This window comes from Pleurodeles waltl, chromosome 5 (genome assembly GCF_031143425.1).
Source record: "Pleurodeles waltl isolate 20211129_DDA chromosome 5, aPleWal1.hap1.20221129, whole genome shotgun sequence".
Classification (NCBI taxonomy): Eukaryota; Metazoa; Chordata; class Amphibia; order Caudata; family Salamandridae; genus Pleurodeles; species Pleurodeles waltl.
In genome coordinates this window covers 1,203,168,701-1,203,192,892 of record NC_090444.1, presented here as the reverse complement: position 1 = coordinate 1,203,192,892, position 24,192 = coordinate 1,203,168,701, and the positions used below count along the sequence as shown (strand labels likewise).

Below are 24,192 nucleotides of genomic sequence, written 5' to 3'. Positions count from 1 at the left end.
ACCAGAGAGAAAGGATCAGTGAGACTTTAAAAAACAGAAACTCTCTCTGTATCCCTCAAAAGGCCTTACAGCAGAGGTCTTCAAACTGGGGGGCGGGCCCCCCTGGGGGGGCCTCAAGTGATCCCAGGGGGGGCCCCAGACTCTGGCCAAAAATAAATATTATACAGATAACAGGCCTTTGTTTTAAGCAGAAGCATGTTATTGCAGTTTTAAAAAGGTAACAGTACTTAACTGCGCTGTTTAAATAGGTTTACACATATTTAAACATTGTCATTTTTATAAAATAGTTGTGAGAAATTCTGAGGGGGGGCCCAATGATTTTTATTTTACAACTGGGGGGGCGCGACATTGAAAAGTTTGGAGACCTCTGCCTTACAGGCAGAAGCGGTGATACTATTTCACATACAGATGTAAATCTAGTAGGCTTAAGGAGAACATTGTGATTAGCCGGGTATACCAGGGCTACTGCCAAAATGCTCGGAGAGTTTTCACCACTGATCACTTGATGGGCTTATTCTGAGTAAAGGAGCAAAGGTATGGTGCATTGAACTATTAGTTCTGTCTGCATTGCGACTGCGAGCTTTTAATGCTTACGGTCTGTTTCTTTATTACATCTATCATATTAAATGCAATAACATTTATTAATACATTTGAACAGTTCAAACTGTAACACACAACTTTGCTTGATCCCAAAAGGCAGAGGCCCAACACCACTCAAAAGAGACCTGTTGCCTAGATAACTCGAGGCAGCAAAAATGTTGCATAGGTTTACTGGGCAGCGGTATGTAAACTGGACAATCCCCGGGTCAGTAGACACTGGGCATGCAGGCTGGATCGGGAGTCAGACTCGGTATGTGGCCTACTAGCTAACTGGGTGCAAAGTGTTTGGCGCCTTGTATGAATAATGGCACGCATGAAACTAATTATTGACACTGCTCTGGGCCTTTCACATGGGTTATGGACTCTCACTACTAGAATTTTCCACTCATGCTTGGATTTCGCTGTTTCACATCGCTGAACAATGAGAGGGAGTGCTTGTATTCCCAGATGTTCTCCACTAAGTATCACCAGTTGACATTGTGGTTACCCTGGAGGGCATGCGCCCCTGTTCTGAAGTTGCTGAAAAGGGCTGTACCTTCTCCTTGACATTGAGAGACAATCACAGCCTGTCCGCTTTTCATAACCATTACAGTCGACTGTTATGACACATCATCCAATTGAGGCATATCCTGACTCAAGCTTGTCTTGAACCAGGGCCAAAATTAATTGGAGTAGCCTGCCAGGAGCCAATCTTTGCAGGCTGCAGGGATCCACCTCAACCTGGTGTACCAGAAGCCACTGAAGCTCTTCTTACCGTCCCCAGTGAGCAAGGACTGGAGAAGCACACAGTAATATAACATGCAGAAGCACCCCGCTGGCTATGGGATTAGGGTGCTCAAATTCCCACTCCAAGCCAATCCTTGGTATAAATAAATACAGGCATCTTACCTTGGACTGATGTGTCTGTGGTGCGGGCTTGAATGTGGCTTGTTGAGTGGGTCCCTGCCTGCCCACGTGGCCATGGGGCATGTGCAAGTGGTGCAGTACAGGGCCCAGTTGGAAACCAGAGCCAGCAGACGCTTACCATCCCTCTGTGATTGTGATACCCAATGTATGCCAGTAGTAGTTACGGAGGCATATGTGCAGCCCTGCTCGCCAGACATGGAAAAAGGCTGTTGTGGGGGCCCAACACCACACTGTCAGAGTCCAGCTGCTCAGTCAAACAGGAGAGAGGTGGCAGGAGCCACACTGCGGACAGCAAAGCCAAACCAGACCAGAGAAAGGAGCAAGAACCCTAACAACTGCCTAAGCGGCTGTAACATTGCTAGCTGGGAAGAAGAGGGACACCAACAGCAATATAGCATCAATATGTGACCATTGCAGCCCCTGTCAACAAGGTAAGCCCCTCCTAATCGTAAAACACAAACCATTGCATTAAGCTCAGCATTTGTTTCAATTTCAGGAAACAAAATATCACTAGGTGATGATTCCATATGGTCTTTTTCGGGTCCCTTTTGAGCAAAAGCTATCAAGTTCTGCCTAAAAAGCATGAATGGTGAGGTGATACATTAGTGTCGGTGCCCCTCTTTCTCCCAGCCGCTGCCTGCAGGACAGTACGATGGGAGTGACATGAAGACTGCGCAGATAGTCGCAGAAAGAAGTGAATTTCTGTGTTGCCACAGGTGAACATGTGGCTTCCCGACGCTCATTGGTCAGGCACAAAGGTAAATGAAACTTATAGACTTAAAAGGAAGGGTTCAAGAGTTTCCATCTGGAAGTCAGAATTACAAATGCATTTTACTATATTTACTAAGAATGTTAAGCCAAATGTCTCCACCGAATACACAATCTCAAAGGGTCATTACTGTTTCACACTCGCATTTTTTGCACAAGAAATACAATTGTAATCTGACTTTCTGCCATCAAACAGCTCACTTTAAAAATGGTGATATGTAAAAAAAAAAAAAAAAAACACGAATGTAAAGTGTATTCTCTTATACAAAACACGCTATCAAAAATGTACCATTTATTGCATCACTTTGATGGGGAAAAAGATTATGGCATGTAGAGGAAGCTAGCTTGGGTTTATGAAGGACCCTGAGCCAGTTTGGATCTGAAATGTCTGGTTGTGGATGTGGGGAGTATGTCCATGCTGAGAAGATGTGTTCAAAGACAAGGAGTGGTTTGATGTCTTAGACATGTTTGCATTTGGATGTCGCTCTATGCTCAGTGTAGGTGCCGCAGTATCTTGGTTCATACAAGGACGGCAGCTAGATTCCCGGGGCAAGTGGCCATGTTGGACCCCATCTGTTGACATCTCGTATTCAGTCGCTTGTCCCTGCAGGTGTGTGGTGGTCTCCTCTGACAAAGTGATGACTGGTACATGTTCATGCTGGGCTGATGCACTGGAGCTGCCCATCAAACCAATGGCCCGGATGTGTTCTGCCTGTTCTTGTGTAGGGATAAGAGGTAAGCCATGCAGCAGTGGCTGAGGGAGTAGTCCCAGATTAGCGGCCTGCTCTGCTGTCATGGTCTGCTGTCCTTCAGACGTGATAACGCTGATCCCATGGCCATGACCGGGAATGAAGTTTATGCTATGAATGCCCTCTCCGACCACAAGCTGTATCTCCTGTTCACCAGAGCTAGACAGGTGGTACTGCTGCTTCTGCAGGATATTTCTGACATCCTCTACAGTGCTGCCACTTTGCATGCTTGCTGCCACCTGCATCGAGAAATGTTTTTCTTTACTGTGATTTTTCAAGTGAGTCTTTAGGTTGTCCAGGCGGGAAAACTGCACGTTGCAGTCAGGGCAGGAGAAGGGTTTCTTGCCAGTGTGTAAGATGCAGTGTCGCCTCTTGGCACTGGAATCAGAGAAGGTCTTTCCACACGTGCTGCAAGAATACGGCTTCTCTCCTCTGGAGGGAAAAAAGAAAAAAAAGATTTCATGGTTAAACAGTCATCACATTTATGAAGTCCACTTTTTACATTTTTGTGACTATTTAACCAGGTACATTCATGATTCCAAAATATACAGGGACAGATTTACAAGAAACTGGCGCATCCGCACTGATGCACCAGTTTTCTTGCATCACCCCTGTCCAACCTAACAATACCATGGGTATGCCATATTTATAATACAACGCACCATGGCGATACCGTCCAATACCATCAAAATGTTTGACACTACTGTGGCGCTTTGCTGCACTAGTGTCAAACATTTTGACACATGTGGAGCAAAGTGCAAGGAGGCCCATAGCTTAATATGGGTGCGTCATTTTAACGCCTGCTCTGTGCAGGTGTTAAAAATGACGCCAAAAATGGTGCAGTGAAATCTTGTAGATTTCACTATGCCATTTTTTGCAAGCCTCCTAACGCCGGAATGTCACCCTCATCACATACATTATGCCTGGTGCAGGCATAATGTGGCGCAAGGGTGTGCAAAGTGACACAATGCATCAATTGCGCCACTTTGTAAATCAGGTGCGGCAAAAATGCCTTCCTGAAACCACATTAGCGTAAAAAAAAAAAGAAGCTAATGTGGTGCAAGGAGGCGCTAGAGGCTTATAAATCTGCCCCATAGAGTCTAGACTGTCCTAATGGATGTATTCTCACTCTCCTTGAGACCTTAATTCACAGAACAATCAAACATTTTATGCTTTTTTATTCTTTAGTTGCAACAGTGTTTTTTTAAAAATAATGGCTTATCACTGCCAGTGACTAAAACAACTTCATTGATCTGGTTATTGAGAAGCTGGAGTCTGTATTGTTGAGTGAGAAAGGCCCTGGTCGGTTTTCACTGTTGATATCATGTTGCACCACTATTTGAGAAGTCACAGGGCTGTGAAGGCACTTCTTGCTCATACATCCCTATAACCGTAATTCACAATGAAATTAAATGAGCTCTCTATGTGAATCAGAGACACTATCAGCAGCTGTTGTCCTTAAAAGTGACACAAAAGGATGATGTAAGGAGTGCTGAAACTGTTCAAACACTCACCCCCAGTCACAGAACTGGGTTTAATCCATTGTTCTTTTTTTCACCATGCCACCCCAGCTTGGACCCAGTCATATGCAAATCAACCTCTTGACCCTGTTCCCAATGGGAACAGTCCAGGCTGAACTGCCAAGCCAGGTCCTACCTGGATCAGAAACAAGCATCCTGGGACCGGTTTCAGGGTATCACCCTTCTTCAGCCAGGCTTCACCAGTGGCACAGGGAGCACAGGACCCACGTCTGGGCATACCCTTCCCACTTAGGGCAATTTTAGCAAAACAAAAGGCTGATAGACGGAGTGCTGAAACTTTCCAAACATTCCCTCCCTGTCACAGATCTGGGTTTAATCCATCGTCTTGTGCTCACCATGCCATACCAGTATGGACCAAGCCATATGCAAATCAGTCTTCAGCCTGTACCCCATGGGAACAATCCAGCCCGAACTGCCAAGCCAGGTCCTCCCTGGACCGGAAACAAGCATCCTGGGACCTGTTTCAGGTTAGCACTCCGTCCATCATCCTTTTGCGTTGCTAAAGTCGCTTTAAGGGGGAAGGCTGTGCCCAGACGTGGGTCCCGTGCTCATTGTGCCACCGGATTCAAGCTAGCCTGGCTTATGTAAGGTAATACTCTCAAACCGGTCACAGAATGCTTGTTTTTCGGCCCAGGGAGGACCTGGCCTGGCAGTTCGGTCTGGACTGTTCCAATGGAGAACAGGGTCAAGAATGATTTACATATGGCTGGGTCCATACTGGGGTGGCATGGTGAGCAAAAGAATGATGGATTAAACCCAGATCTGTGACTGGGAGATGAGAGTTTGAAACGTTTCAGCCCTCTGTCCATCATCCTTTAGTGTTGCTAGTCACCCTAAATGGGAAGGGTATGCCCAGACACTTGTCCCTTGCTCACTGTACCACTGGATTCAAGCTAGCCGTGTGATACCTTGAAACCAGTCCCCGGATGCTTGTTTCTGGTAGAGGGAGGACCTGGCCTGGCAGTTCGGGCTGGACTGTTCCCATGGAGAACAGGGTCAAGACTGATTTACATATGGGTTGATCCAAACTGGGGTGGCATGTGATCAAAAGAACAATGGATTAAACCCACATATGTGACTGAGGGTGAATGTTGGAAAAATTTTACCACTCCGTCCATCATCCGTTTGTGTCCTTAAAGGGATACAGAACTGGGCAAATCAGTCACTCAGCTACAGAAGTTTAGAGCAACAATTCCTTTTAAGAAACCATTGTTTTCCAAGCACGCCTGAAGGACCAACTCTGAAAGCATCAATTGTGGAGATATATGCAAGTCCAGAAAAAGAGTATGTATTTATTTTCATGTTACTAAATTAAACCCGTGTTTATAGATGGGAGGGGGGTGTGGATCTTGTGTCAAAAAGACCAAACACGAACAGAGGTATAGGTAAAGCCTGCACCAGATTGAGCATCAATATAAATGGTATAACTAGTGCCAGAGTAGAACAAAAAATAGCTTGTTTTAGCTCTTCACTCTACACTTCTGTAGTTTCTGCTTTGTCAGGGCTCAAGCCCATTATCTTCAGACCACTGCACATGTCTTAAGTGAGAGTTAACTCCCTGAGCAATCTGATTGGCATGACCTCTACAGGTTCTAGTTTCTTTGAACAGAAATATTAATACCAAGAATGAGTTGAGAGTCATACTGCGAATGAGCTGAATTGTGGCGCAAATGAGTTGAGAGTCGCATTAACACACGCTAAGCGTTCAAAAATGAAAGGAGATGGCAGCAGAAGGAGCAATGATGTCAGCCACTGGGGGCACATTACATTAAATTTTACAGTGCAGAGGTTTAATGTTTTACTTGTAGAACAATAGTACAAAGCACCACATCTGACAGCAGGAGGATTATTTTGTTTTTCTTCAACGCAACTGCTATGCCTTCCCAATTATGTCTCTTCCCTCTCGCGTCTGTACTTCACTCATGTCCATTCCCCATCATGTTCTTCATAGCTATTCTTCCTCTTGTCCCATCTCTCAGCAATCTGTTCACTGCTGGGACTCCCTCCCCCATATTATGTACGTTGAAGAAGTCTAAATGAGGTCGTTAGGGCTGCCCTTCTGTCCTACTCTCATTGATTCCTCTTGTTTCCTCTAACCAAGCAACAGATAGAAGAGAGGGACGAGTTAACAAACTACAATTCAGATTTATTAGCAGAAGTAGCGTTTTCACTGTATCTGTGCTCTGTAGCCACAGCAAAACAGACTACTGTTTGGTACACATACATTCAAGTAGTTTGCTTACTGTGGATATAAAAGTTAATGGGGTGTGGGGAGTAATAGTTACAATAAAGCCCTAATGTCGTATAGAAAGTAATGCCAAACAAAGGAAACATTATTACCATGTGTAATGACACAGATTCATAAATTAGCTCGGTATAGCCTTTATATTCCTCATCACTAGTTTATTGCTCGTTACAAAATTGACATTCATTAACCTTCATAATACTCCGTTCATACTCTGTCCAAGTCCTGTCTTCTCATTACGTAATTGCAGCTTCATTAACCTTCAAAATTCTTAGCCCATCATCTTTTCAAATCCTATTTCCAAAAGGCAAATTGCTTCTAATATAGTATGATATATCCAGTCCTTAGACAACAGGCCGGCAGCAGCACACAAGTGTTTTGTAGTTACCTCACCGCTTCTTCAGGGCTACAATAAACCTAACCACATCTATTGGGAAAAAAAATCCCTAAAGAACACTGTACAAATGTACCAGCGCTCAAGGATCACAAATCATTCAAGATAGGTACAATGCTAATCACAAGGCAAAACAATACAGCTTCCTCACGAAACAAAGCGGCAGATTTAAGAAAAGTGTCACTGTACTCAGTGCAGCGCCATATTTCTTGCTCCCCTTAGCGCCTCCATTCCGCCACCATGTGTGCACCGTATTTAAAATACGGTGCACCATGGAGCAGTGTAGGGGGCAATAGCGTCAATATTTTTGACGCTATTGATGTACTGTTCAGGGTTAGCGCATAGGGGCCCTTTGTAACCAATGGTGCACCCCTTTTTAACGCCTGCTCTGAGTAGCCGCAAACAATTACACAGTGGAATCTCTTAGATTCCACTGCACCATTTTTGTGTTACCCCTAATGGGTGAACACCCCCTTTGCCTATATTATGCATGGCGCATACATAATGTGGTGCAAAGGGTTACAAAGTGGCACAATGTATGCATTGCGCCATTTTTGTGGTCTCCCTAATGGGAGAGGACCCCCTTTGCCTAAATTATGCATGGCGCATACTTAATGTGGCACAAAGGGTTACAAAGTATATTTGTAAATATAGCGTGGTGAATTTTTAAGCCTAATCCCACACAAGTATCAAAAAAATGATGCTAATGTGGCGCTAGAGCTTCATAAATCTGGGCCTAAATGTGTTCTAGCGCTCATAGTGCAACCATAGTACCGTTAGGAAATCAAGTATTTGTTCCATGTGAAGCCCTCAGCACATATTGACGATCAGATCAAAGACACCACTTGCCAAATCGATAGCAGTTTCCAATTTCCCAACAGATAACAAAAATGTAATACAACAAGCAAAGCTACCAAAGACATCTGGTCCAGGCGAGAGTTAGAGCCAGTAAATTAAACATAAAACTGCATAATGCCCTAGGGGGGCATACTCTATCCAACAGGGCATGCAAATAGAGGGAACGTATCTATATTGCACTGGGGGGACCTGCATTCTTACACAGAGTTTCAGAAAAGAGAAAACAGCCACACTGCCATTCCCTTTACTAAAGGGCTTAGAAGACATAAACAAGCACTGACTCTCCTCTAGTCCTGCAACTCCGCCTGTCCAATTGATCTAAGTTGGAACTTGCAAAATATTTTGGTGAACTCCATATTATTTGCAAATGTAGACGATTTGGTGCGCTGCCAAATACGTTTTGTAAATCATACTCAAATACACAATGCAACCACATTGTGGCCGAGAGACTTCGAAGGCACAATTCTGTTACTTCACACGGATAATGTATTCCTTGAAAACGCTTAAAAGCCTGTTTATGCATGTTCAGTAAGTTGCTAGCTGCGGTGTGAAACAGAGTGAATGAACCACTTACTAAATGAACTGTACAAAATTCTTGCAGGTTTGGCTACACTAAGGTGCCTCGGTCATTTGTTACGTGCAACTGCCTTTTGTTAACATCCCAGGCTACACACAGAGATCATAGTGCAGATTTCTTCTATAAAGGCCAGTAATCTTCAAGCGGTGTGAACGAATCACTACTGTATGCATCTTCTTAGTCAGGCCCCAAGATACAAAACCCAAAACTTAGCACACACTAGCTTTAGGAAATATAAGCACGTTTTATCTGCCCAGTAGTAAAATACACCAAGTAGTAAGAGCATTAGATTGGGTGATGACGATGACATTGGAAGTCCAAATGGGGATAGTGGTGCAAATGAGAGAACATAACAGAATGAGACCACTGATGAAGGTATTCTCCTTTCAATCCATTGCTCATTCAGAGTTTAGACTATCCAGTCTAGCCCTCTCAGTGCAGTGCCACAGACAGGAAGTAGGTTCTGCAAGGCTTACCACACATGGTGCCCAGCAGTTCTCTGCTGTCAGGTATCTCATCAGCTGCAGCCCAGAGACAAGATTATTTGCCCGTCAACAGTACAATGAAGAAACGTTCTGTGACAGTGTGGCGTGAAAATGTGATATACATCAAATCTGAAGTGGCGGAAGTGAGATGACCCAAAGCAACCAATGACAGAAGGGGGCTGACCCAAAGTCAGGCTCTTCGTATTTGTTTGTTTTAATAACGTGAGCTCTAGCAAATAGTAAAAGCAGTCTGTACCCAGACCTAAAAAAGAACCATGTTGTTCTGAAAATTCTGATGATCTGAAGTGTGTTAGATTTTCAGCGACCTATAGGGGCATGCAAAGTGTGCACTATCAAAGGTGAGGTGTACTGGGTAAGTGACTTGAAGCTTTCGAAATGACAAGCACGCCAAGTTCCAGAGGCAGATGAATGCCAAGAATTAAAAATAAAAAACAGATCACATTATATTGTGCCATACCTGTGTATTCTAATATGAGTCTGAAGAGAACTTTTTGCTGTAAAAGATTTTCCGCATACTTCACATGTAAATGGCTTCTCTCCTAACACAAAAGAAAAAAGATTACAGTTTTTGAGGCACAATACATGCAGTGTTATTATCAAAATACGCCCTGGAAAAGACCGCCATACTATTAACGTCATCTTGTTTATCATTCATATTAAAGAAGTACACTTTTATAAACCTTATTTTGAAACTAAGAAAAATGCAAGAAAATACATGGCTAAATTGCAGATGCAGGCAATCTTGCGCCAGAGGTCTTTGTTACTAGCAACCTGACTTTGTGGTTTCTTTTCAATGTGTATTTTCTTGGACCAAATTTGGTCCGAGAAACTATGCAGACATTGCATGGAGAGGTAATTTTCTTCAGTACCTGGGAGGAGGACAGGTAAATGTGGCTGTGAGGATCTCGTGCAGTGATCAAGTTTTTCAGTTCTACCATTGATGTCTGTTTTATCAGCATGCCTACATTTGAGTCACCTTTAATGCACGTTTTACGTTCTCCAGTTTTGCCTCGATTCCTAGCGAGTTACACCTTCCAGTGTCTTTTCTGTCTTAAACAATCTTTCAATTAGTGCTTAATGGTTGCCGTTGGTAGGCACCAGCAGTCATTTTTGTGGTCCTGGGACTTATTTTTCATCAAAAGACTTTGACCCAGAGAAAGCGACAGAAAGACAGATAGGGGAGAAAGAAGAGAAAGATACGAAAACATGGACAAAGGGTACACGGCAGAACCTGCAAAGGTGAGATATAGAGAGTGGTGAAAGAAAGGAGCACGAGGTGAAATCAAATCGAAGTCTAAGTAACCTAAGTATTCTGCAAGTACTGCATCAGGCAGTGCTAGCGGTGGGCTTCCAAGAAGAAAAACTGCTCACACACATAGCTATATAGCTCAAGTAACTACATCTTGTGTCCTAAGTTACTATAACTCACAATCTCGCCAAGCACTTTTATCATTAATGATGCCATTGCAAGTGTTATTGTGATATTATCAATAATGTCATAGAACACGTCATAACTGATGTACTATGTGGGGTAATTAGCAGCCCATGGCGAGGGCGCAAGTTATTGTTACTTAAGGACATGAGTTACAGTTACTTTAGATAAGGTTTTGTTCATTTATAATTATATGTTTTAACAGAAAAGTTGCCATAATTATAATGTGCCTTTAACCTTTGCTTTTTTTCCAGTGAATTTCTAAGTTGTTTTTTTTAAATTCAAAGTAAGATTTTATTGCTATGCCTAACTATAATGTCACTTTAACCTTTGGCTTTTTCAGTGAAATTCTAGTTTTTTTTAAATGAATGTGCATGATATAATACGTAACTCCAACCCAACCTTGCCCATGGCCTTCGACTGTGCGAAGTGTGGGGTTGACAACACAACCTGGCCTGCAGCTGGGCCCTACATCCAACCCCCTGTGGACAGCTAACCTGCCGCACACAACCTTTGACCAAGTCCCCCCGTAGGCAGGGAACCCAAGGACGTGCAAAGTCTTTAACACCAAAACCTACAAATTGGGCCTATTGGCTTTATTAAGTTGTGAGTATATCAATATATAAAAAGCATATCTATCATCTTTATTAAAAAATCAGCAATATTTATAATGAAATCCATATTTCAGTAATTCACACAATGCAATGTTTATTATTAGTGATTACTATACAAATGTTTAATAAAGTTTCAATTAAAAAGGAAATCAACATGTGTGATATACTTTCTTTTAACAATGTTTTTATGATTGCTTTTGGTGGGCTGAAATATGTAAAAAAAAAAAAAAAAAAAAACACTCAGACATGCTTTTTTTCTTTTCTTTTTTAAAATAAACCCAACATGTCTCTAGGTCTTTCTTTAAACATTTTTAAGCTCACAGCATACAATTATTAAAACAACCACAAGAGGCTTTTGCACTCCAGCTGAAGATCGTACAGCACCAGCTCAGACTGGTTGAAAAACATATGTTAGGTTCTCCTGGGGTCATGGATTTAATGGCCCGGAAGATATATATATATTTTTTTTAAGTTGTTTGCGGGCTGCTGCACTTCCTGCAGCACCCCATAACATTATAAAAATGCTTGGTCAATCAATCAATCAGTAATTTCTCTAAAGCGCAACTAATCACTCGTAGGGTCTCAAGGCGCTGTTTGCGGGTGTGATGCTCAATCGAAGAGCCAGGTTTTAAGGTCCTTCCTGAACTGCTTCAGTGATGCAGTCTGTGAGTTTGAGAGGTAGCGTGTTACATGTCCAGGCTGCGAGACAGGAGAAGGATCTTCCTCCTGCTATGCTTTTTCGGATCTTGGGAACGGTTGCGAGAGTGAGCTGGGAACAGCCGGGTTTGTCTTGGGTACGTAAAAGGCGAGGCAATGGTTGAGGTATGCCAGTCCTATGTTGTGCAGTGCCTTGCAGGTGTGGATCAAGAGTTTGTATGTAATGCGCTTGTTGACTGGGAGCCAGTGAAGTTCTCTGAGGCGAGAGGATATGTGGTTGTGTCAGGGAATTTCCAGGATGAGTCTGGCTGCTGCATTCTTTGTAGTCTAGATTGCAGTTTCTTGGTGATGTCAGCATAGCGTGCATTGCCGTAGTCCAGTTTGCTAGTGACAAGTGCATGGGTGACTGTCATCCTCGTGTCGGAGGGGATCCACTTGAAGATCTTTCGAAGGAGTCGGAGGGTGTGGAACATGACGACGCTGACTTGGCGGGTCATGGATAGAGAGGAGTCCAGGATGATGCCCAGATTGTGTATGTGGTTTCTGGATCGGGGGCGTTTCCCAGTGCGGTAGGCCACCAGGAGTCGTTCCAGGCAGAAGGGGTGGGTCCGATTACAAATATCACAGTCTTCTCCGAGTTGAGTTTGAGGCAGCTGGCTTCCATCCAGGCGGCGACTGCTCATATTCCATTGTGGAAATGTCTCTTGGCCTTCACAGGGTCGTCGGACAGGGAGAGGATCAGTTAAGTATTGTCAGCATAGGAGACAATGGTTAGCCCGTGTTGTTTGATGACCTTGGCTAGCGGGCCATGTAGATGTTTAAAAGTGTCAGGCTGAGTGATGATCCTTGGGGCACTCCACAGTATGTATCCTTGGATTCTGATGTGAACCGCGGCAGTCTGACACTCTGTGTTCTTCCGGTGAGGAAGGACCTAATCCATTCCAGTGCTTCATCGCAGATCCCGGCGTCGAGTTTGGTGCAGAGAATGAAGTGACAGACAGTGTTGAATGCAGCGGAGAGGTCGAGGAGGACGAGAGCGGCTATGCCTCTGCGGACTAGTATGGCGCGTCTCGTCAGTGCCTGCTAGAACTGCAGTGTCGGTGCTGTGGTTGCTCCTGAATGCGGACTGGGGTGGGTCTAGGATTTGGTGTTTTGAGGAATTCGTTGAGTTGCTGGTTGACGGCCTTTCCTGCTACTTTGGCCGGGAAAGGGAGCAGAGAGATATGTCTGTAGATTTTCAGCTCCTTTGGGTCGGTGGTGGGTTTCTTGAGTGGCAGGTTGATCTTGGCGTGCTTCCTGAAGAGAAGGTGGCGGTCTCGAAGGAACAGTTGAAAGTTTGTCAGAGCTCACCTGCTATTGTGGAGCTGGCCAGGGTGAAGATGTGATGAGGGCACGGATCCGAGGGTGCTCCCGGGTGGATGGAGCTCATGAGTCTTTGGGTGCCCTCTTTGGTGATGGGGGTCCAGGAGTTCAGTATCTGGTGTGGTGCTGGGTCCGTGGTGGTATTTGTGGGCGGTGCGGGTGGGTTTTTAGTTCCTGAAGCATTTGTAAATGTCCTGGATATTTTGGGGGAAGAAGGTGGCGAGGTTGCCACAGGGGTCTTGGGAGGGAGGGATGGGAGGATGAGATGTCTGCCCCAGGGTTCGTGAACTCTGACGATTGCAAACAGCTCTTTGGTGTTGTGAGCACTGGTGCTGAGTCGTTCTTGAATGGCAGCTTTTTTGGGGACTCTGATGTTCAGGTAGTGCATGGTGACTGTGTTCTTGTAGGCTATGTGATTTCAGTTGATTTGCTGTTCCTTCAATTCTGTTCCAGTCGTCTGCAGGAGCGTTTGGACTCTTGTAGGTCTGTCATGAACTATTCAGGTGTTCTGCTATGTCGGTTTTCCTGAGGGGGCTACGCTGTTGGCGCATTCTGATAACCAGCGGTGTAGATTACATGCTGTTTCATTAGTGTTCACTGAGTCCGGTGGTGGGGGAGCGGTTGAGAGCTTGGTGAGATGCGCTTCTGTAACTTTGCCCCAGAGTCTGCTGGGGCAGGGGGTATAGTGGCGTGCATTATTCTTGTAAAGTGGACAGACTTGGGGTCAGTCCAATAGTGTTCAGAGGTGTGAGAGATGGTGATGCTGTTCCCTACAGAGAAGACGGGGTCAAGGATGTGTCCGGCTCTGTGGGTGGGGATGTTGACAAGTTGTTTGAGGCCGAGTGTTGCGAGGTTGTCCAAGAGGTTTGTGGTGTTGGGGTTATCGTGGATATCAAGGTGGACGTTGAGGTCGCCACGTAGGATGTAGTCAGAGAAGGCGAGCGCTTTGGGGGGCGGCGAGGTCGGCGATGGATTCGCAGAATTGAGGTCGGGATCCAGGCGGCCTATACGAGTGTGCCACGGAGGGAGGAGTTGGGGTTGGTCTGAATCTGGAAGTGTAGGCGTTTGTGGGTTGGCTGAGACTGTGACTCATTGGTGGGTGTCAGGTGGAAGGTGTATTTGTAGACTATGGCAATGCCTCCTCCAGACCGGTTGGCTCTGTCCTTGTGGATGATTTTATAGCTGTCTGGGATAGCCGTGGCAATGTCCAGGGCTGAGATGGCGCTGATCGACGTCTCCGTGAGGAAGGTGACATCCAGGAGGGTCGAGGCGAGGAGGTCCCAGATTCGTACTGCGTGCTTGATGAGGGAGCGTGTGTTGAGGAGTAAGCACTTGAGGTGGTTGCCAGTGTTTGGTTCGCGATCGTGTGGTGTTCGGTGGAGGGTATGAGAGCATGCACGGCATGAAAAAGGTCCATGAGTGTTCCTTAGGTTGGCTAGATGGCAGGCTTAGGATCTTCCCAGGTTGAGGGCACATAGTGTGTTGGAGTTGAACAGGCAGATGGAGCGAGGACCAGGGTCCATGGCGCCAGGCGTGGTCCAGGCGCTGACAGGCTTGCCTTTGGCGCACCAGCGGCACAGCAACACAGCGGCCACCATTAAGAAGGGGAGGGAGACGGAGGCCTGGTCAGCTGGGAAGGCAGGAAAGCGCTTCGCAGGGAGGGATGGGGTGGGGCCGCAAGGGCAGCAGCGGCACGGGAAAATGCAAAAGAGACAAGAAGGAAAGAAAAGCAAAATGAAATAAAAAAGACAGGAAAATAAGCAGAAGTAAAAAGCAGAGGTAAAATGAGAAGCAAAGAGAGACAGCAAGATACTTACATGCAGATGGTCACTAGGCCACCAGAGATGAGGTGCAGGAGGGAACCTGCAGGTGGAGGTGGGCCTCGAACTGAGAGTCTGACAGGCTCTCAGTTTGCTCGCAGCAGAGACAGCAACAAACAGATGGAGCTGTATAAAGGAGGGCGAATAGACGCTGACCAGGAGGTCAGAGGATTCTCCCTCTCAGTGTGCAGCGGCCGCCATTAAGAAGGGGAAGGAGGGCGGAAAGGTGCTTTGCCGGGAGGGAGGGGGCGTGGCCGCAGAGGCTGCGGCAGGGCTAGAAAACGCAGGGAGAGTGAAAGGAGAGAGAAAGAGACAAGAAGGAAAAAAGAAAAGCAAATTGAAATGAAAAAGAAAAATAAGCAGAAGTAAAAAGCAAACGTAAACGCAGGAGTAAAGCGAGATAGCAAGATACTTACACGCAGGTGGCCACTAGGGCACCAGGGATGAGGTGCAAGCAGGAGCCTGCGGGTGGAGGAGGACCTCGAATTGAGAGTCAGACAGGTTCTCAGTTCGCTCACAGCGGAGGCAGCAGCAAACAGGTGGAGCTGCACAGAGGAGGATGAACCCCTGTTTTGCGCATAGGAGCGCCAGGGGCCCCATATTTGGGTCCTCTTGGCACTAAAAAGTGCCCGTTCATCACGCTACAGGTATTAAAAAAAAAAATACACATACTGTCTCTAAATGTCTTCATATGGATTGATGTGTTAACCTGTATTCTTGATGTATTACATAGATGTCCTGCGGTTCCTTATATGGACATGATAGGATGCTATGTTTCTTTGACTTGCCAAAGGTTATTATAATGCTCTTAGTATAGGCATTTATTATATTTCCATGACAATTGCATTTCTTTAATGTCATTCGTGACTACTGCTTATGTTGCAGAATTCTGAGTACTTGTGTGTTCTAATGTGACTACTGCTTATTCTTGCAGAGTATTAGTAAACCGTGTAACATTCTGACAACTGCTAAGGTAGCAGGATATAACTAACATGTAATGTTTGGTCTCCTTATGTTTTGTGCAATACAGTTTATTTTTACATATCTCAGTGTTGTGTTTCCTTTGTGGTGTACATATTGCGTCACATGTGTTGTGTGTGTTGCACAAATGCTTCACACATTACCTCCGGGTTAGGTCTGACTGCTCAGGCCAAGCTACCAAGGGGGTGAGCAGGGGTTATCTTGGACGTGTAACTCCATTGCCCTGACTAGAGTGGGTGGGTTCTGCCTGGCTTAGGTGCATACCCTAGCCAACCAGAAACCCCATTTCTAACACTGGTTGTCAGCAGTGAGGATAGGACTTGCACTTGCACAATACCATTGTGACTCACTGTTGCGCCACAAATTGCACTAAGACCACTACATGTTCTAATTCTCTTTTTTTTTAATTATTTATTCTCTTGTTCTCTCGAACCAGCCATTTTTATTTATTACTCCTGTGTCATATACTTGCACTTTGGACTCTGGTTGTTTATGTCTGTGTTGTGCTCTCATCAAAATGGAGTCTACCTTTGACATGGATGAGTTGTGGTATTACACTCTAGAAGAGTTAAAGGTATTCTGCAGGGAGGTATACCGGTTATGTGTGAAGAATCCAATATGATGGTCCTCAAGAGAGCCATTTTTTAATTTTGAGGTGGCACACTGGATAGCAACAGTAAAGGAGGCCCAAGGGGTGGCAGTTCTGAGGGAGACCCTAAAGAGATCCATGAGAGTAGTGAGGACTCAGAGTGGGAGGGTCCCCAGTCCACACCCCAGGGGGACAGTGACCCCAGAGAGTTAGATACTGAGGGAGAAGATGACTGGCCAGGGACGCCAGTAGAGAGAGAGGACCCTCATGGATAGGGAGTCCCTTACTGGGTCCTTGACTAGCAGCAGCACCACCTCCCATTCCCTGTCGCCTGAGGAGCTCAGAAAAGGGGGAAGAGAGGGACCCGAGGTTTCAGCTAGCCAGGCTGGCTGTAGAAGAGAGACGAGCTGAGGCAGAAAAGACCTTAGTTCAGGAGAGGCTAGCAGAGGCTGAAAGGGCCTTTGCCAGGGAAAGGCTCGCTCTAGAGCGCAGTCTGACAAATTTGGACTCACCAGCACTGCAGGTGGAGTCCAGTGGTGGCAGCATTGATTGTAGTGTTAGGCACAATCCTTACCTCCCCACAGACTTGGTGCCTGGGTTCAAGAAGGGGGATGACATACGCCAGTGGCTGAGGGAGTATGAGGAAGCTCTATTTGCGCCCAGGATCCCTGAGAGGGATTGGGGAACTGTCCTAGAGAGCTAAATTCCTGAGGTGGGAAGGGATACCCTACTGGCGCCAGAAGGGAGTGACAGGCAGGAGTATCCCCTCATCAGAAAGGCCCTGATAGAAAGGTATATTCTCAACACTGAAGACTACAGGTTGAGGTTCGGAGGCAGCAGAAAGTGGTCTCACCAGTCTTGAGAGGATTTAATCGGGAATTGTTGCCAAAGTACTAGAAGGATGGGTGGAGGGTAGCACAGCAACCACTTATGAAGGGCTGTTTAATCTCAGGGTAAACCAGGCCAAGTTCTGGGCGGGGAGGGTGCAGGGTCTAGATGGGCCTGTACCATAATGCTAGTTTTGGACGGCACCCATGTGGGGCCCCAGGGCAGGAACTTAACCAACCCCGACAAGGTTCTGAACGGAGAGGGTGCAGGTCCTAGATGGTTCTGTACCCCGCCGCAGGTTCTGGATGGTACCCAGAGGGGGCCCCAGGGCAGGAAACTAGTCGCAACCAAAGATCGATCCACTGAAAGGGATCCCCTAGTGTCAAAAGGAATGGGAGGGACAACTGTAACCAGTGTCCCGGAAGCTCTGCTGACCAGCAGCACCACCCCGCAAACGGGGGGGTGCGGACGCTTCCTTTGAAGAGTTTGAGGGAGAGGGAGGACTCTCCCCTAACTCATGACCATCCCAAGGGTACAGACTCTAGTTTGGAGAACCAGGTCATGGGCAACCCCCTTGACCTGGAGGTAGGGACAGCTGTCCCCAGTCTCTCTACCGATACTTCTAGGGATATCACTCCTGGTGGGAGGGTGCACAACTCTAGAAGAAGGGGCAGGAGGAGGAAAGGCGCTTTCCTGACCCCAGCTCAGCCAGAGGGGAAGGACCCTGGGTTGGGAAACCACTTACAGAGGGTCTCCTCTGAATTGGTGGGTGAGCTGACCAGGACGATTGACACAAGTGCCCTGGCCGTTCTGGATTCTGGGGGTACCACTCCTACGCGGAGGGTGCAGAACCCTAATAGGGGCAGATGGAGGAAGGACTCTCCCCTGACCCCTATACAGGCTATGGAACCAGCCCCTAAGCTAGAAGACCAGTGGCAGGGAGTAACCCCTGAACTGGTGGGAAGGAGAGTGGAGAGAGGATGCTATGCACCTGGGGCTCCTGGCCCCCACTCAGAGAGGTTTCAGAGACCAGAGGTCCCAGGATGGCCTGGGACCTAGCTCTGGCCACAGACAACTAGAAGGCCTCCATGGGTTAGCTTAGATTGTCTGGGGAGCATGGACAGATGGATCCAACTGGGTTCAGATTGGTGTGAAACTGGATCATGCCCCTGCAGTTGCAGGCCAGGGTCCTGGTTCTATCGCCTCAAGCAGGGAAGTCCATCAAGGTATTGATTGGTCCCCCTGGCTTTAGGCTGGTAGGGGGCCATGTTGGACCTGGCCCTTTTACAGGGTAATTCCCCAAACTTTTTGCCTTTTTCTCCTTATTTTTCTGATCCTTTTTGGTTGACGTTATGACTCTGGGTACTTTAACACTGCTAATCAGTGCTAAAGTGCATGTGCTCTCCATTGTAAACTTGGCATGATTGGCTTATTCCTAATTGGCAAATTTAATCTACCTATAAGTCCCCTGTAAAGAGGCATCTCTATACCCAGGGCCTGCAAATGTAATGCTACCAGTGGGCCTGCAGCTCTGCTTGCACCACCCACTGGAGTAGCCTTTCAAACCTGTCTCAGGCCTCCTAGCGCAGGGCCCGTGTGCGCAGTTTACTGGCTAGGCCCAGAACTCCCCGTTTACTACATGTAAGTCACCCCTAAGGTAGGCCCTAGCTAGCCCTATGGGCAGGGTGTCATGTATGTAGATGGCAGGACATGTGCTTGACTCCAATCCACGGCTGGGCAGAGTGACAGTTTGGGCTTTGTGCATACTTTTCAGACAGCCTGTACACAGGGAGGGTGGAGGTATGACAGAGGTGCATCTGCATACAGAATAGTCTTTCTGCGCTGAGAGAGGGAGAGGCGGGGCGCACCTGCATTTGTAAAGGCTGTGCCCTGGCCACACACAATAGGGTCGTTTACCCCCAACTGATGTTTGGAACCTGTGCTGTAGGAGAGAGGGGACACTCCCAGCACCAGTTGGAACCTCCTCTCACGTCTCTTTGTGAAACACACTGTAAACTGAGTATAAGTACAGGGTATTTTTCCCCATAATTTAGACATTCTTGGGAATCCAGAGACACTTCTGGAACTGGACACAGAACGCTGCTGAACGGACTCACTAGGACCCACCTTGGACTGCTGCCGCTGTGCTGACCTGTGACCTGCTTGGTCACTAGGAGGAACTGCCACCATCTGCATCCCTTGTGCTGGCCAGTTGCTGGGGCCTGCTAGCCCTGTGATTCACCCCTTCTGTCTCCAGGGGCAGGGTGCCATGGCCCCTGACCCCTGCAACACACCAGGACGAGGAGTGCTGCTTGGCTACTTGTATAGCGCTGGGTGAGCGCTTTTTCTGTGCCCCTGCACTTCATAGCGCCTGATCATCGTGGAGAATTCACCGCTGAGACCCTGGGTCTTAATTACGCCTCGTGCTTTGGAAAGCTCGTTGTGCTGGAAGGAATCACTGCCACAACCCGGGACCCGTTAACGTTGTCCCTGCGCTGGAATAGCACGTTGCTGACTGCTCGTGCCAAGCTACCAAGGGGATGAGCGGGGGTATCTTGGATGTGTAACTCCCTTGCCCTGACTAGAGTGGATGGTTTCTGCCTGGCTTAGGTGCATGCCCTAGCCATCCAGAAACCCCATTTCTAACAGCACCCTTGTCTCAATAGTTATTGTCTGTATTTTAGATCCCAGGGGCTGCTTGCCTAAGAAGTAATCTAGACAGGCATAGACCTTGTGGGCAAGGGAGTTGTAGGTATAGTAGGTATAATCTCTAGTGTGCGGATGTTCTAACCACCATAGATCTCCAAAACCTGCATCTCAGCCATACCGCTACCCCCTCCGACAGAGCCCCAGGTTGTCCATACCTGTCCCAATCTATCCCAATTATTGCACATGTCCTGGTCAGGTTGAGGTCTCCTCTATTAGTACAGCCTGATATGGGGTGTCCAATGTGTCCAGCTCTGCTCTCAGTAGAAACTGCTCCAGGTTCTCGAGGCATACAAAGATGCAATGGTAGAGGACAGCCCTGTTGTTTGGACACGGAGTGCTAGTAGCCTCCCCAAAATCTCCTCCACCCTACTCCGACTCATTCCATGGAAGGAGCATGTAAAAAATATAGTTACCCTTCCTGTCCTAGTGTGGTCAGAGGAAAAGTGTTGATGCGGATAGTGAGGGAACATGAGTAGGTTTCAGTCTCAAGACAGCAGATGGAAGAGGCAAATGTCTACTTTGCTATGTCCTCAGAAGGACAGCACCGCTTCCACTTAACCGGGTTATTAGGACCCCGGACTTTGAGACGGATAACCTTTAGCTCAGGAGGGGAGGACATGTGTTTATTTGCGTTTCAGTGCTTGTCCATCCGATAGGAGACCAGCGCAGCAGTCAGGGACTGGGGAGGCTGTTGGTCCAGGAATATAGAGGAACCAAGACCAGGGAGATCAACGTGCAGCAGTGTGAGTACAATCCCAATGGAACACTGCAACAGGACATGAACTAGTAAACAAACAAATTGTCCAATGTGTACCAGTGATAACCAAGGCTGCCCTATAGCTATCTTCAGGACGGAAGGCAGGCTCATCCTTGTCTATCTGTGCCTCTTGCCTGCTCCGACTCCTCCGCCGCCCCCACTGCAAGTCGAGGGAGTGGACCTCTCAGAATGTGTGGGCTCTCCCAAGATGCACCAAGCACCACATCAGTCAGCTGGCCCCATGCCTCTTGGGGTCCCCTGAAAGGGTATCCAGGACCACCTGCCTCTCTAAGGCGATAGTCTCAGGGTCTGGGCGAAAACTAGAGGGAGATTTCCCAGCCCATTGCCATTAAGGCTGGCGGTGCACAGCAGGCGCGGAGGTCCAGGTGGGGTGTGCATTCCGATTCTTCCGAGAGGTTCAGTAGGCGCTGCGATTCTGCCACCATTTTCACTCAATGTAGGGTCTCACCCTAGCAGAAGATTAAGCAGAATGGGTGTCTCCCGCCATTTGAAATGCCTTTGTTACGAAGAATTTCTGTGATGTGGGGGGAAGTTTCTGTGCTTCTACAGGGTCAGGGCGGAGAGCCTTGGCAGAGCGCAAGCTTATCGCCTCGGTATTGGACAAGCTGGGTGTCTCTCTCTTTGCGAAATATCTGTACCTTGAGCAGTAAATCATGGACACAAGCAAGAATGTCCGGGGAGTGGGTCCCGCCTGGACCAGCGTGGTTCTCTCTTTGTATCCTGTCCAGTTGCACATGTGCCTTCCCCGGTGAGCCTAAGATATGCCAAAAGAGGGCCATCACAAAGTCCGCATTATGTGCTCCCGCCACACCTGGGTAAACTCCCCCTGATTCGAATATTGTTCCGGCGGGAGCAGTTCTCCAGGTCCTCTATCTGGGCCTGGAGGGTTAACGGCTGTACCTGTAGACTGAGCACCTCTTGGAATGGGTGCTCTAGCTCCTCACCTCTAACCATTTCTTTGTTCTTGAGCACTGACACCTGCTTGCCCACCTCTCTCAGGTCACGCTGCACTGCCTTGAGGGCCTGAGTGAGCTTGTGTTGGACAGATTGAACCCTCGCGCATGGAAGCAAAGAGCGTTCCCATAAGTGATCTTGTTAGCGGGTCCTCGCCCTCCCCGCCTTCCACTGGGGACACAGCATGTAGGGGCTGCTAGCCATAATCAGCGGCGCTTGCTGGGTGTGTGAGCATGTCTTTCAGGGTAAGATCCTTCCTCCCCCGTGTTAAGGACATTTTAGGCAGTACAGAGGTATAGGCCCAGGTCAGATTGCCCCAGCCTCGCTTCTGCCCCTCAGTCTAGTGCTCTGCAGGTGTCAGCCAGAGGTTTGACCACCCAGCTCCCTGGACTCTCCACATGTCCTGGGATTGTGAGGGACCTAGGATATGACTCCCCTTGTCTTCTCAAGATTGGCTCAAGCAGGGTCCTCTCCACCTCATCTGTCATCAAAACTCACCCAGAGGTTGCAAGTACTCACCGATCCAGCTTGCCTCTCCAGTCTGGAGCACCCGCCCAAGCAGAGTCAGTATCCTCGAGTCCTGCAGCGCTTCTCTCGAGTTCTCCGATCTGGGTCCCACTTCTCCCCTTTCTTGGGGCAGTATCCGCTGGGGTGCCACGTCACAAGCGTCCCACTCTGGGTCCAACTCACCAGCTCCTTCAGGCAATGCCCACCTGGTTTGCAACACACACCCCACCCCGAGGTCCCGACTCCCCTTGTGTGGCTCCATCAAGGAAGCTCCTCTCCATTTAGCCACCCCCATGTATGACTTTGCCACGGGGATGGTGTCAGCCACTAAAGCATCTGTCATTGCCCATCACCTCTTCTTGAACAACTGGTGACTGACGTATGCCCCTGCCCTTTTGAAAGGTTCATGCTCCGCAACACTCCCAGGGTGACACATTGTGACTCAGTCGTTTGCACCATACCGTGCCAACTAGCCCCACAGGACCCCCACTCTGGCTTCAGCACCACTGGGGGCCCACACCCAGCTTAAAAAGACTAAGGGGCCGATTTAGAGACTGGCGGATGGGGATACTCCATCACAAATGTGACAGATACCCTGTCCACTGTATTGAGATTGCATTACATCCTATGGAAATCGTAATACAGCAGACGGATATCTGTCACGTTTGTGACAGAGTAACCTGTCCACCAAACACTAAATCAGGCCCTAAATCGATGTACAGTCTGAAGAGCCTGGCAACATGTCTTACTCTGCCGCCATCTTGGCTCCACAAACTACACAATTTTACAGGACACTCCTCTGTAGAAACAGTGAATAATAAATTAGTGGCGCCTGCCGCTAATTATTTATTTATTTTTTAATTTACTATGGGTGTGCTGGTGCCCAACCGGAAAATCCAGATCCTTTTTTTTTTTTGGTGCGAACTGCGGGAAGGAGCGCTGAGGCCCCGCAGGCTCCCCTGCCAGCACTCATCACGGGTGCCGGCGAAAGCGTGTTTTTTTAATTTATTTTTAATAATATTGGGGAGAGAGTCCATCCCCAGGGCCGTTTTCTCTAAGTAGTGGAGGGGATGTTAACCCCATCCCCGAGGCCAAAACATATATTTGAAGGGAAGGGGGCACATTGCCCCACTCCCAGAACCACTGCCTACTCCAGGGACCCCATCCCCCAAGGTATCTTTTACTTTGAGGGGTGGGGGCATGCAGTTTCCCTCCCTGAGCCACTAGCGGCCCTGGGGACCCCATTCCCTGGGGCCTTACACGGGTGTCCCAGTGCCAACCCTGGCACCAACAACACACACCGCTGGGGGCCCTGCCACCCCACTGGCCTTGCTCCTGCCCGAGTAACTGGCAGAGTTTCCCTGCCTGCAAGAGCGCAGGCAGGGAAACACATGCCTGCTCTCACATGGCGGAGAATTTTTAAAGTTTCCACCAGGTGGCGGCAGACATGTCTTCCCTGCCTGTGATCCGGTGGGTTGGGGGGCTCCCCAGGGCACACTCATTAAGCCGGCCCCAGGGGTTGGTGTCCACAGGGCCATAACAGGTATCCCTACCCTTCCCCCTTATATCTATGACTAAGCATTTTTCAAGGACTCAGGCCTGAGTCCCACATCCTAAGATGGCTGGCGCCACATCGCTGAGATGTGGTAGCAGCCAATCATATTTCATTTTGAGATGTCGGCTCTGCGGATCCTTTGCGGCATGAAATATAGAACGTTTGTGAGGCTTAATTACTCAAAAACAACTGAATTAATTTACAACAAATAACAAAAGGCACACTTTCTGGACCATTACCTAGCTTTCTGCCAAATTTATAA

The 24,192-nt window shown here is 47.7% G+C and overlaps 1 protein-coding gene across 2 annotated transcripts in view; it reads right to left on the bottom strand.

The window, feature by feature from the left end:
- Positions 1–2,529: 2,529 nt before the first annotated feature.
- The window catches only part of ZBTB24 (zinc finger and BTB domain containing 24), a 70,831-nt gene continuing 49,168 nt past the window's right edge, over positions 2,530–24,192 (bottom strand). For both annotated transcript variants that reach the window (XM_069235467.1, XM_069235468.1), the window contains exons 6-7: positions 9,602–9,683; positions 2,530–3,455 (exon numbers count right to left, since the gene is read on the bottom strand). In XM_069235467.1, coding sequence (XP_069091568.1) covers positions 2,615–3,455; positions 9,602–9,683 — 923 coding nt within the window. In that variant the 3' untranslated portion in view covers positions 2,530–2,614. The remainder of the gene's footprint in view (positions 3,456–9,601; positions 9,684–24,192) is intronic.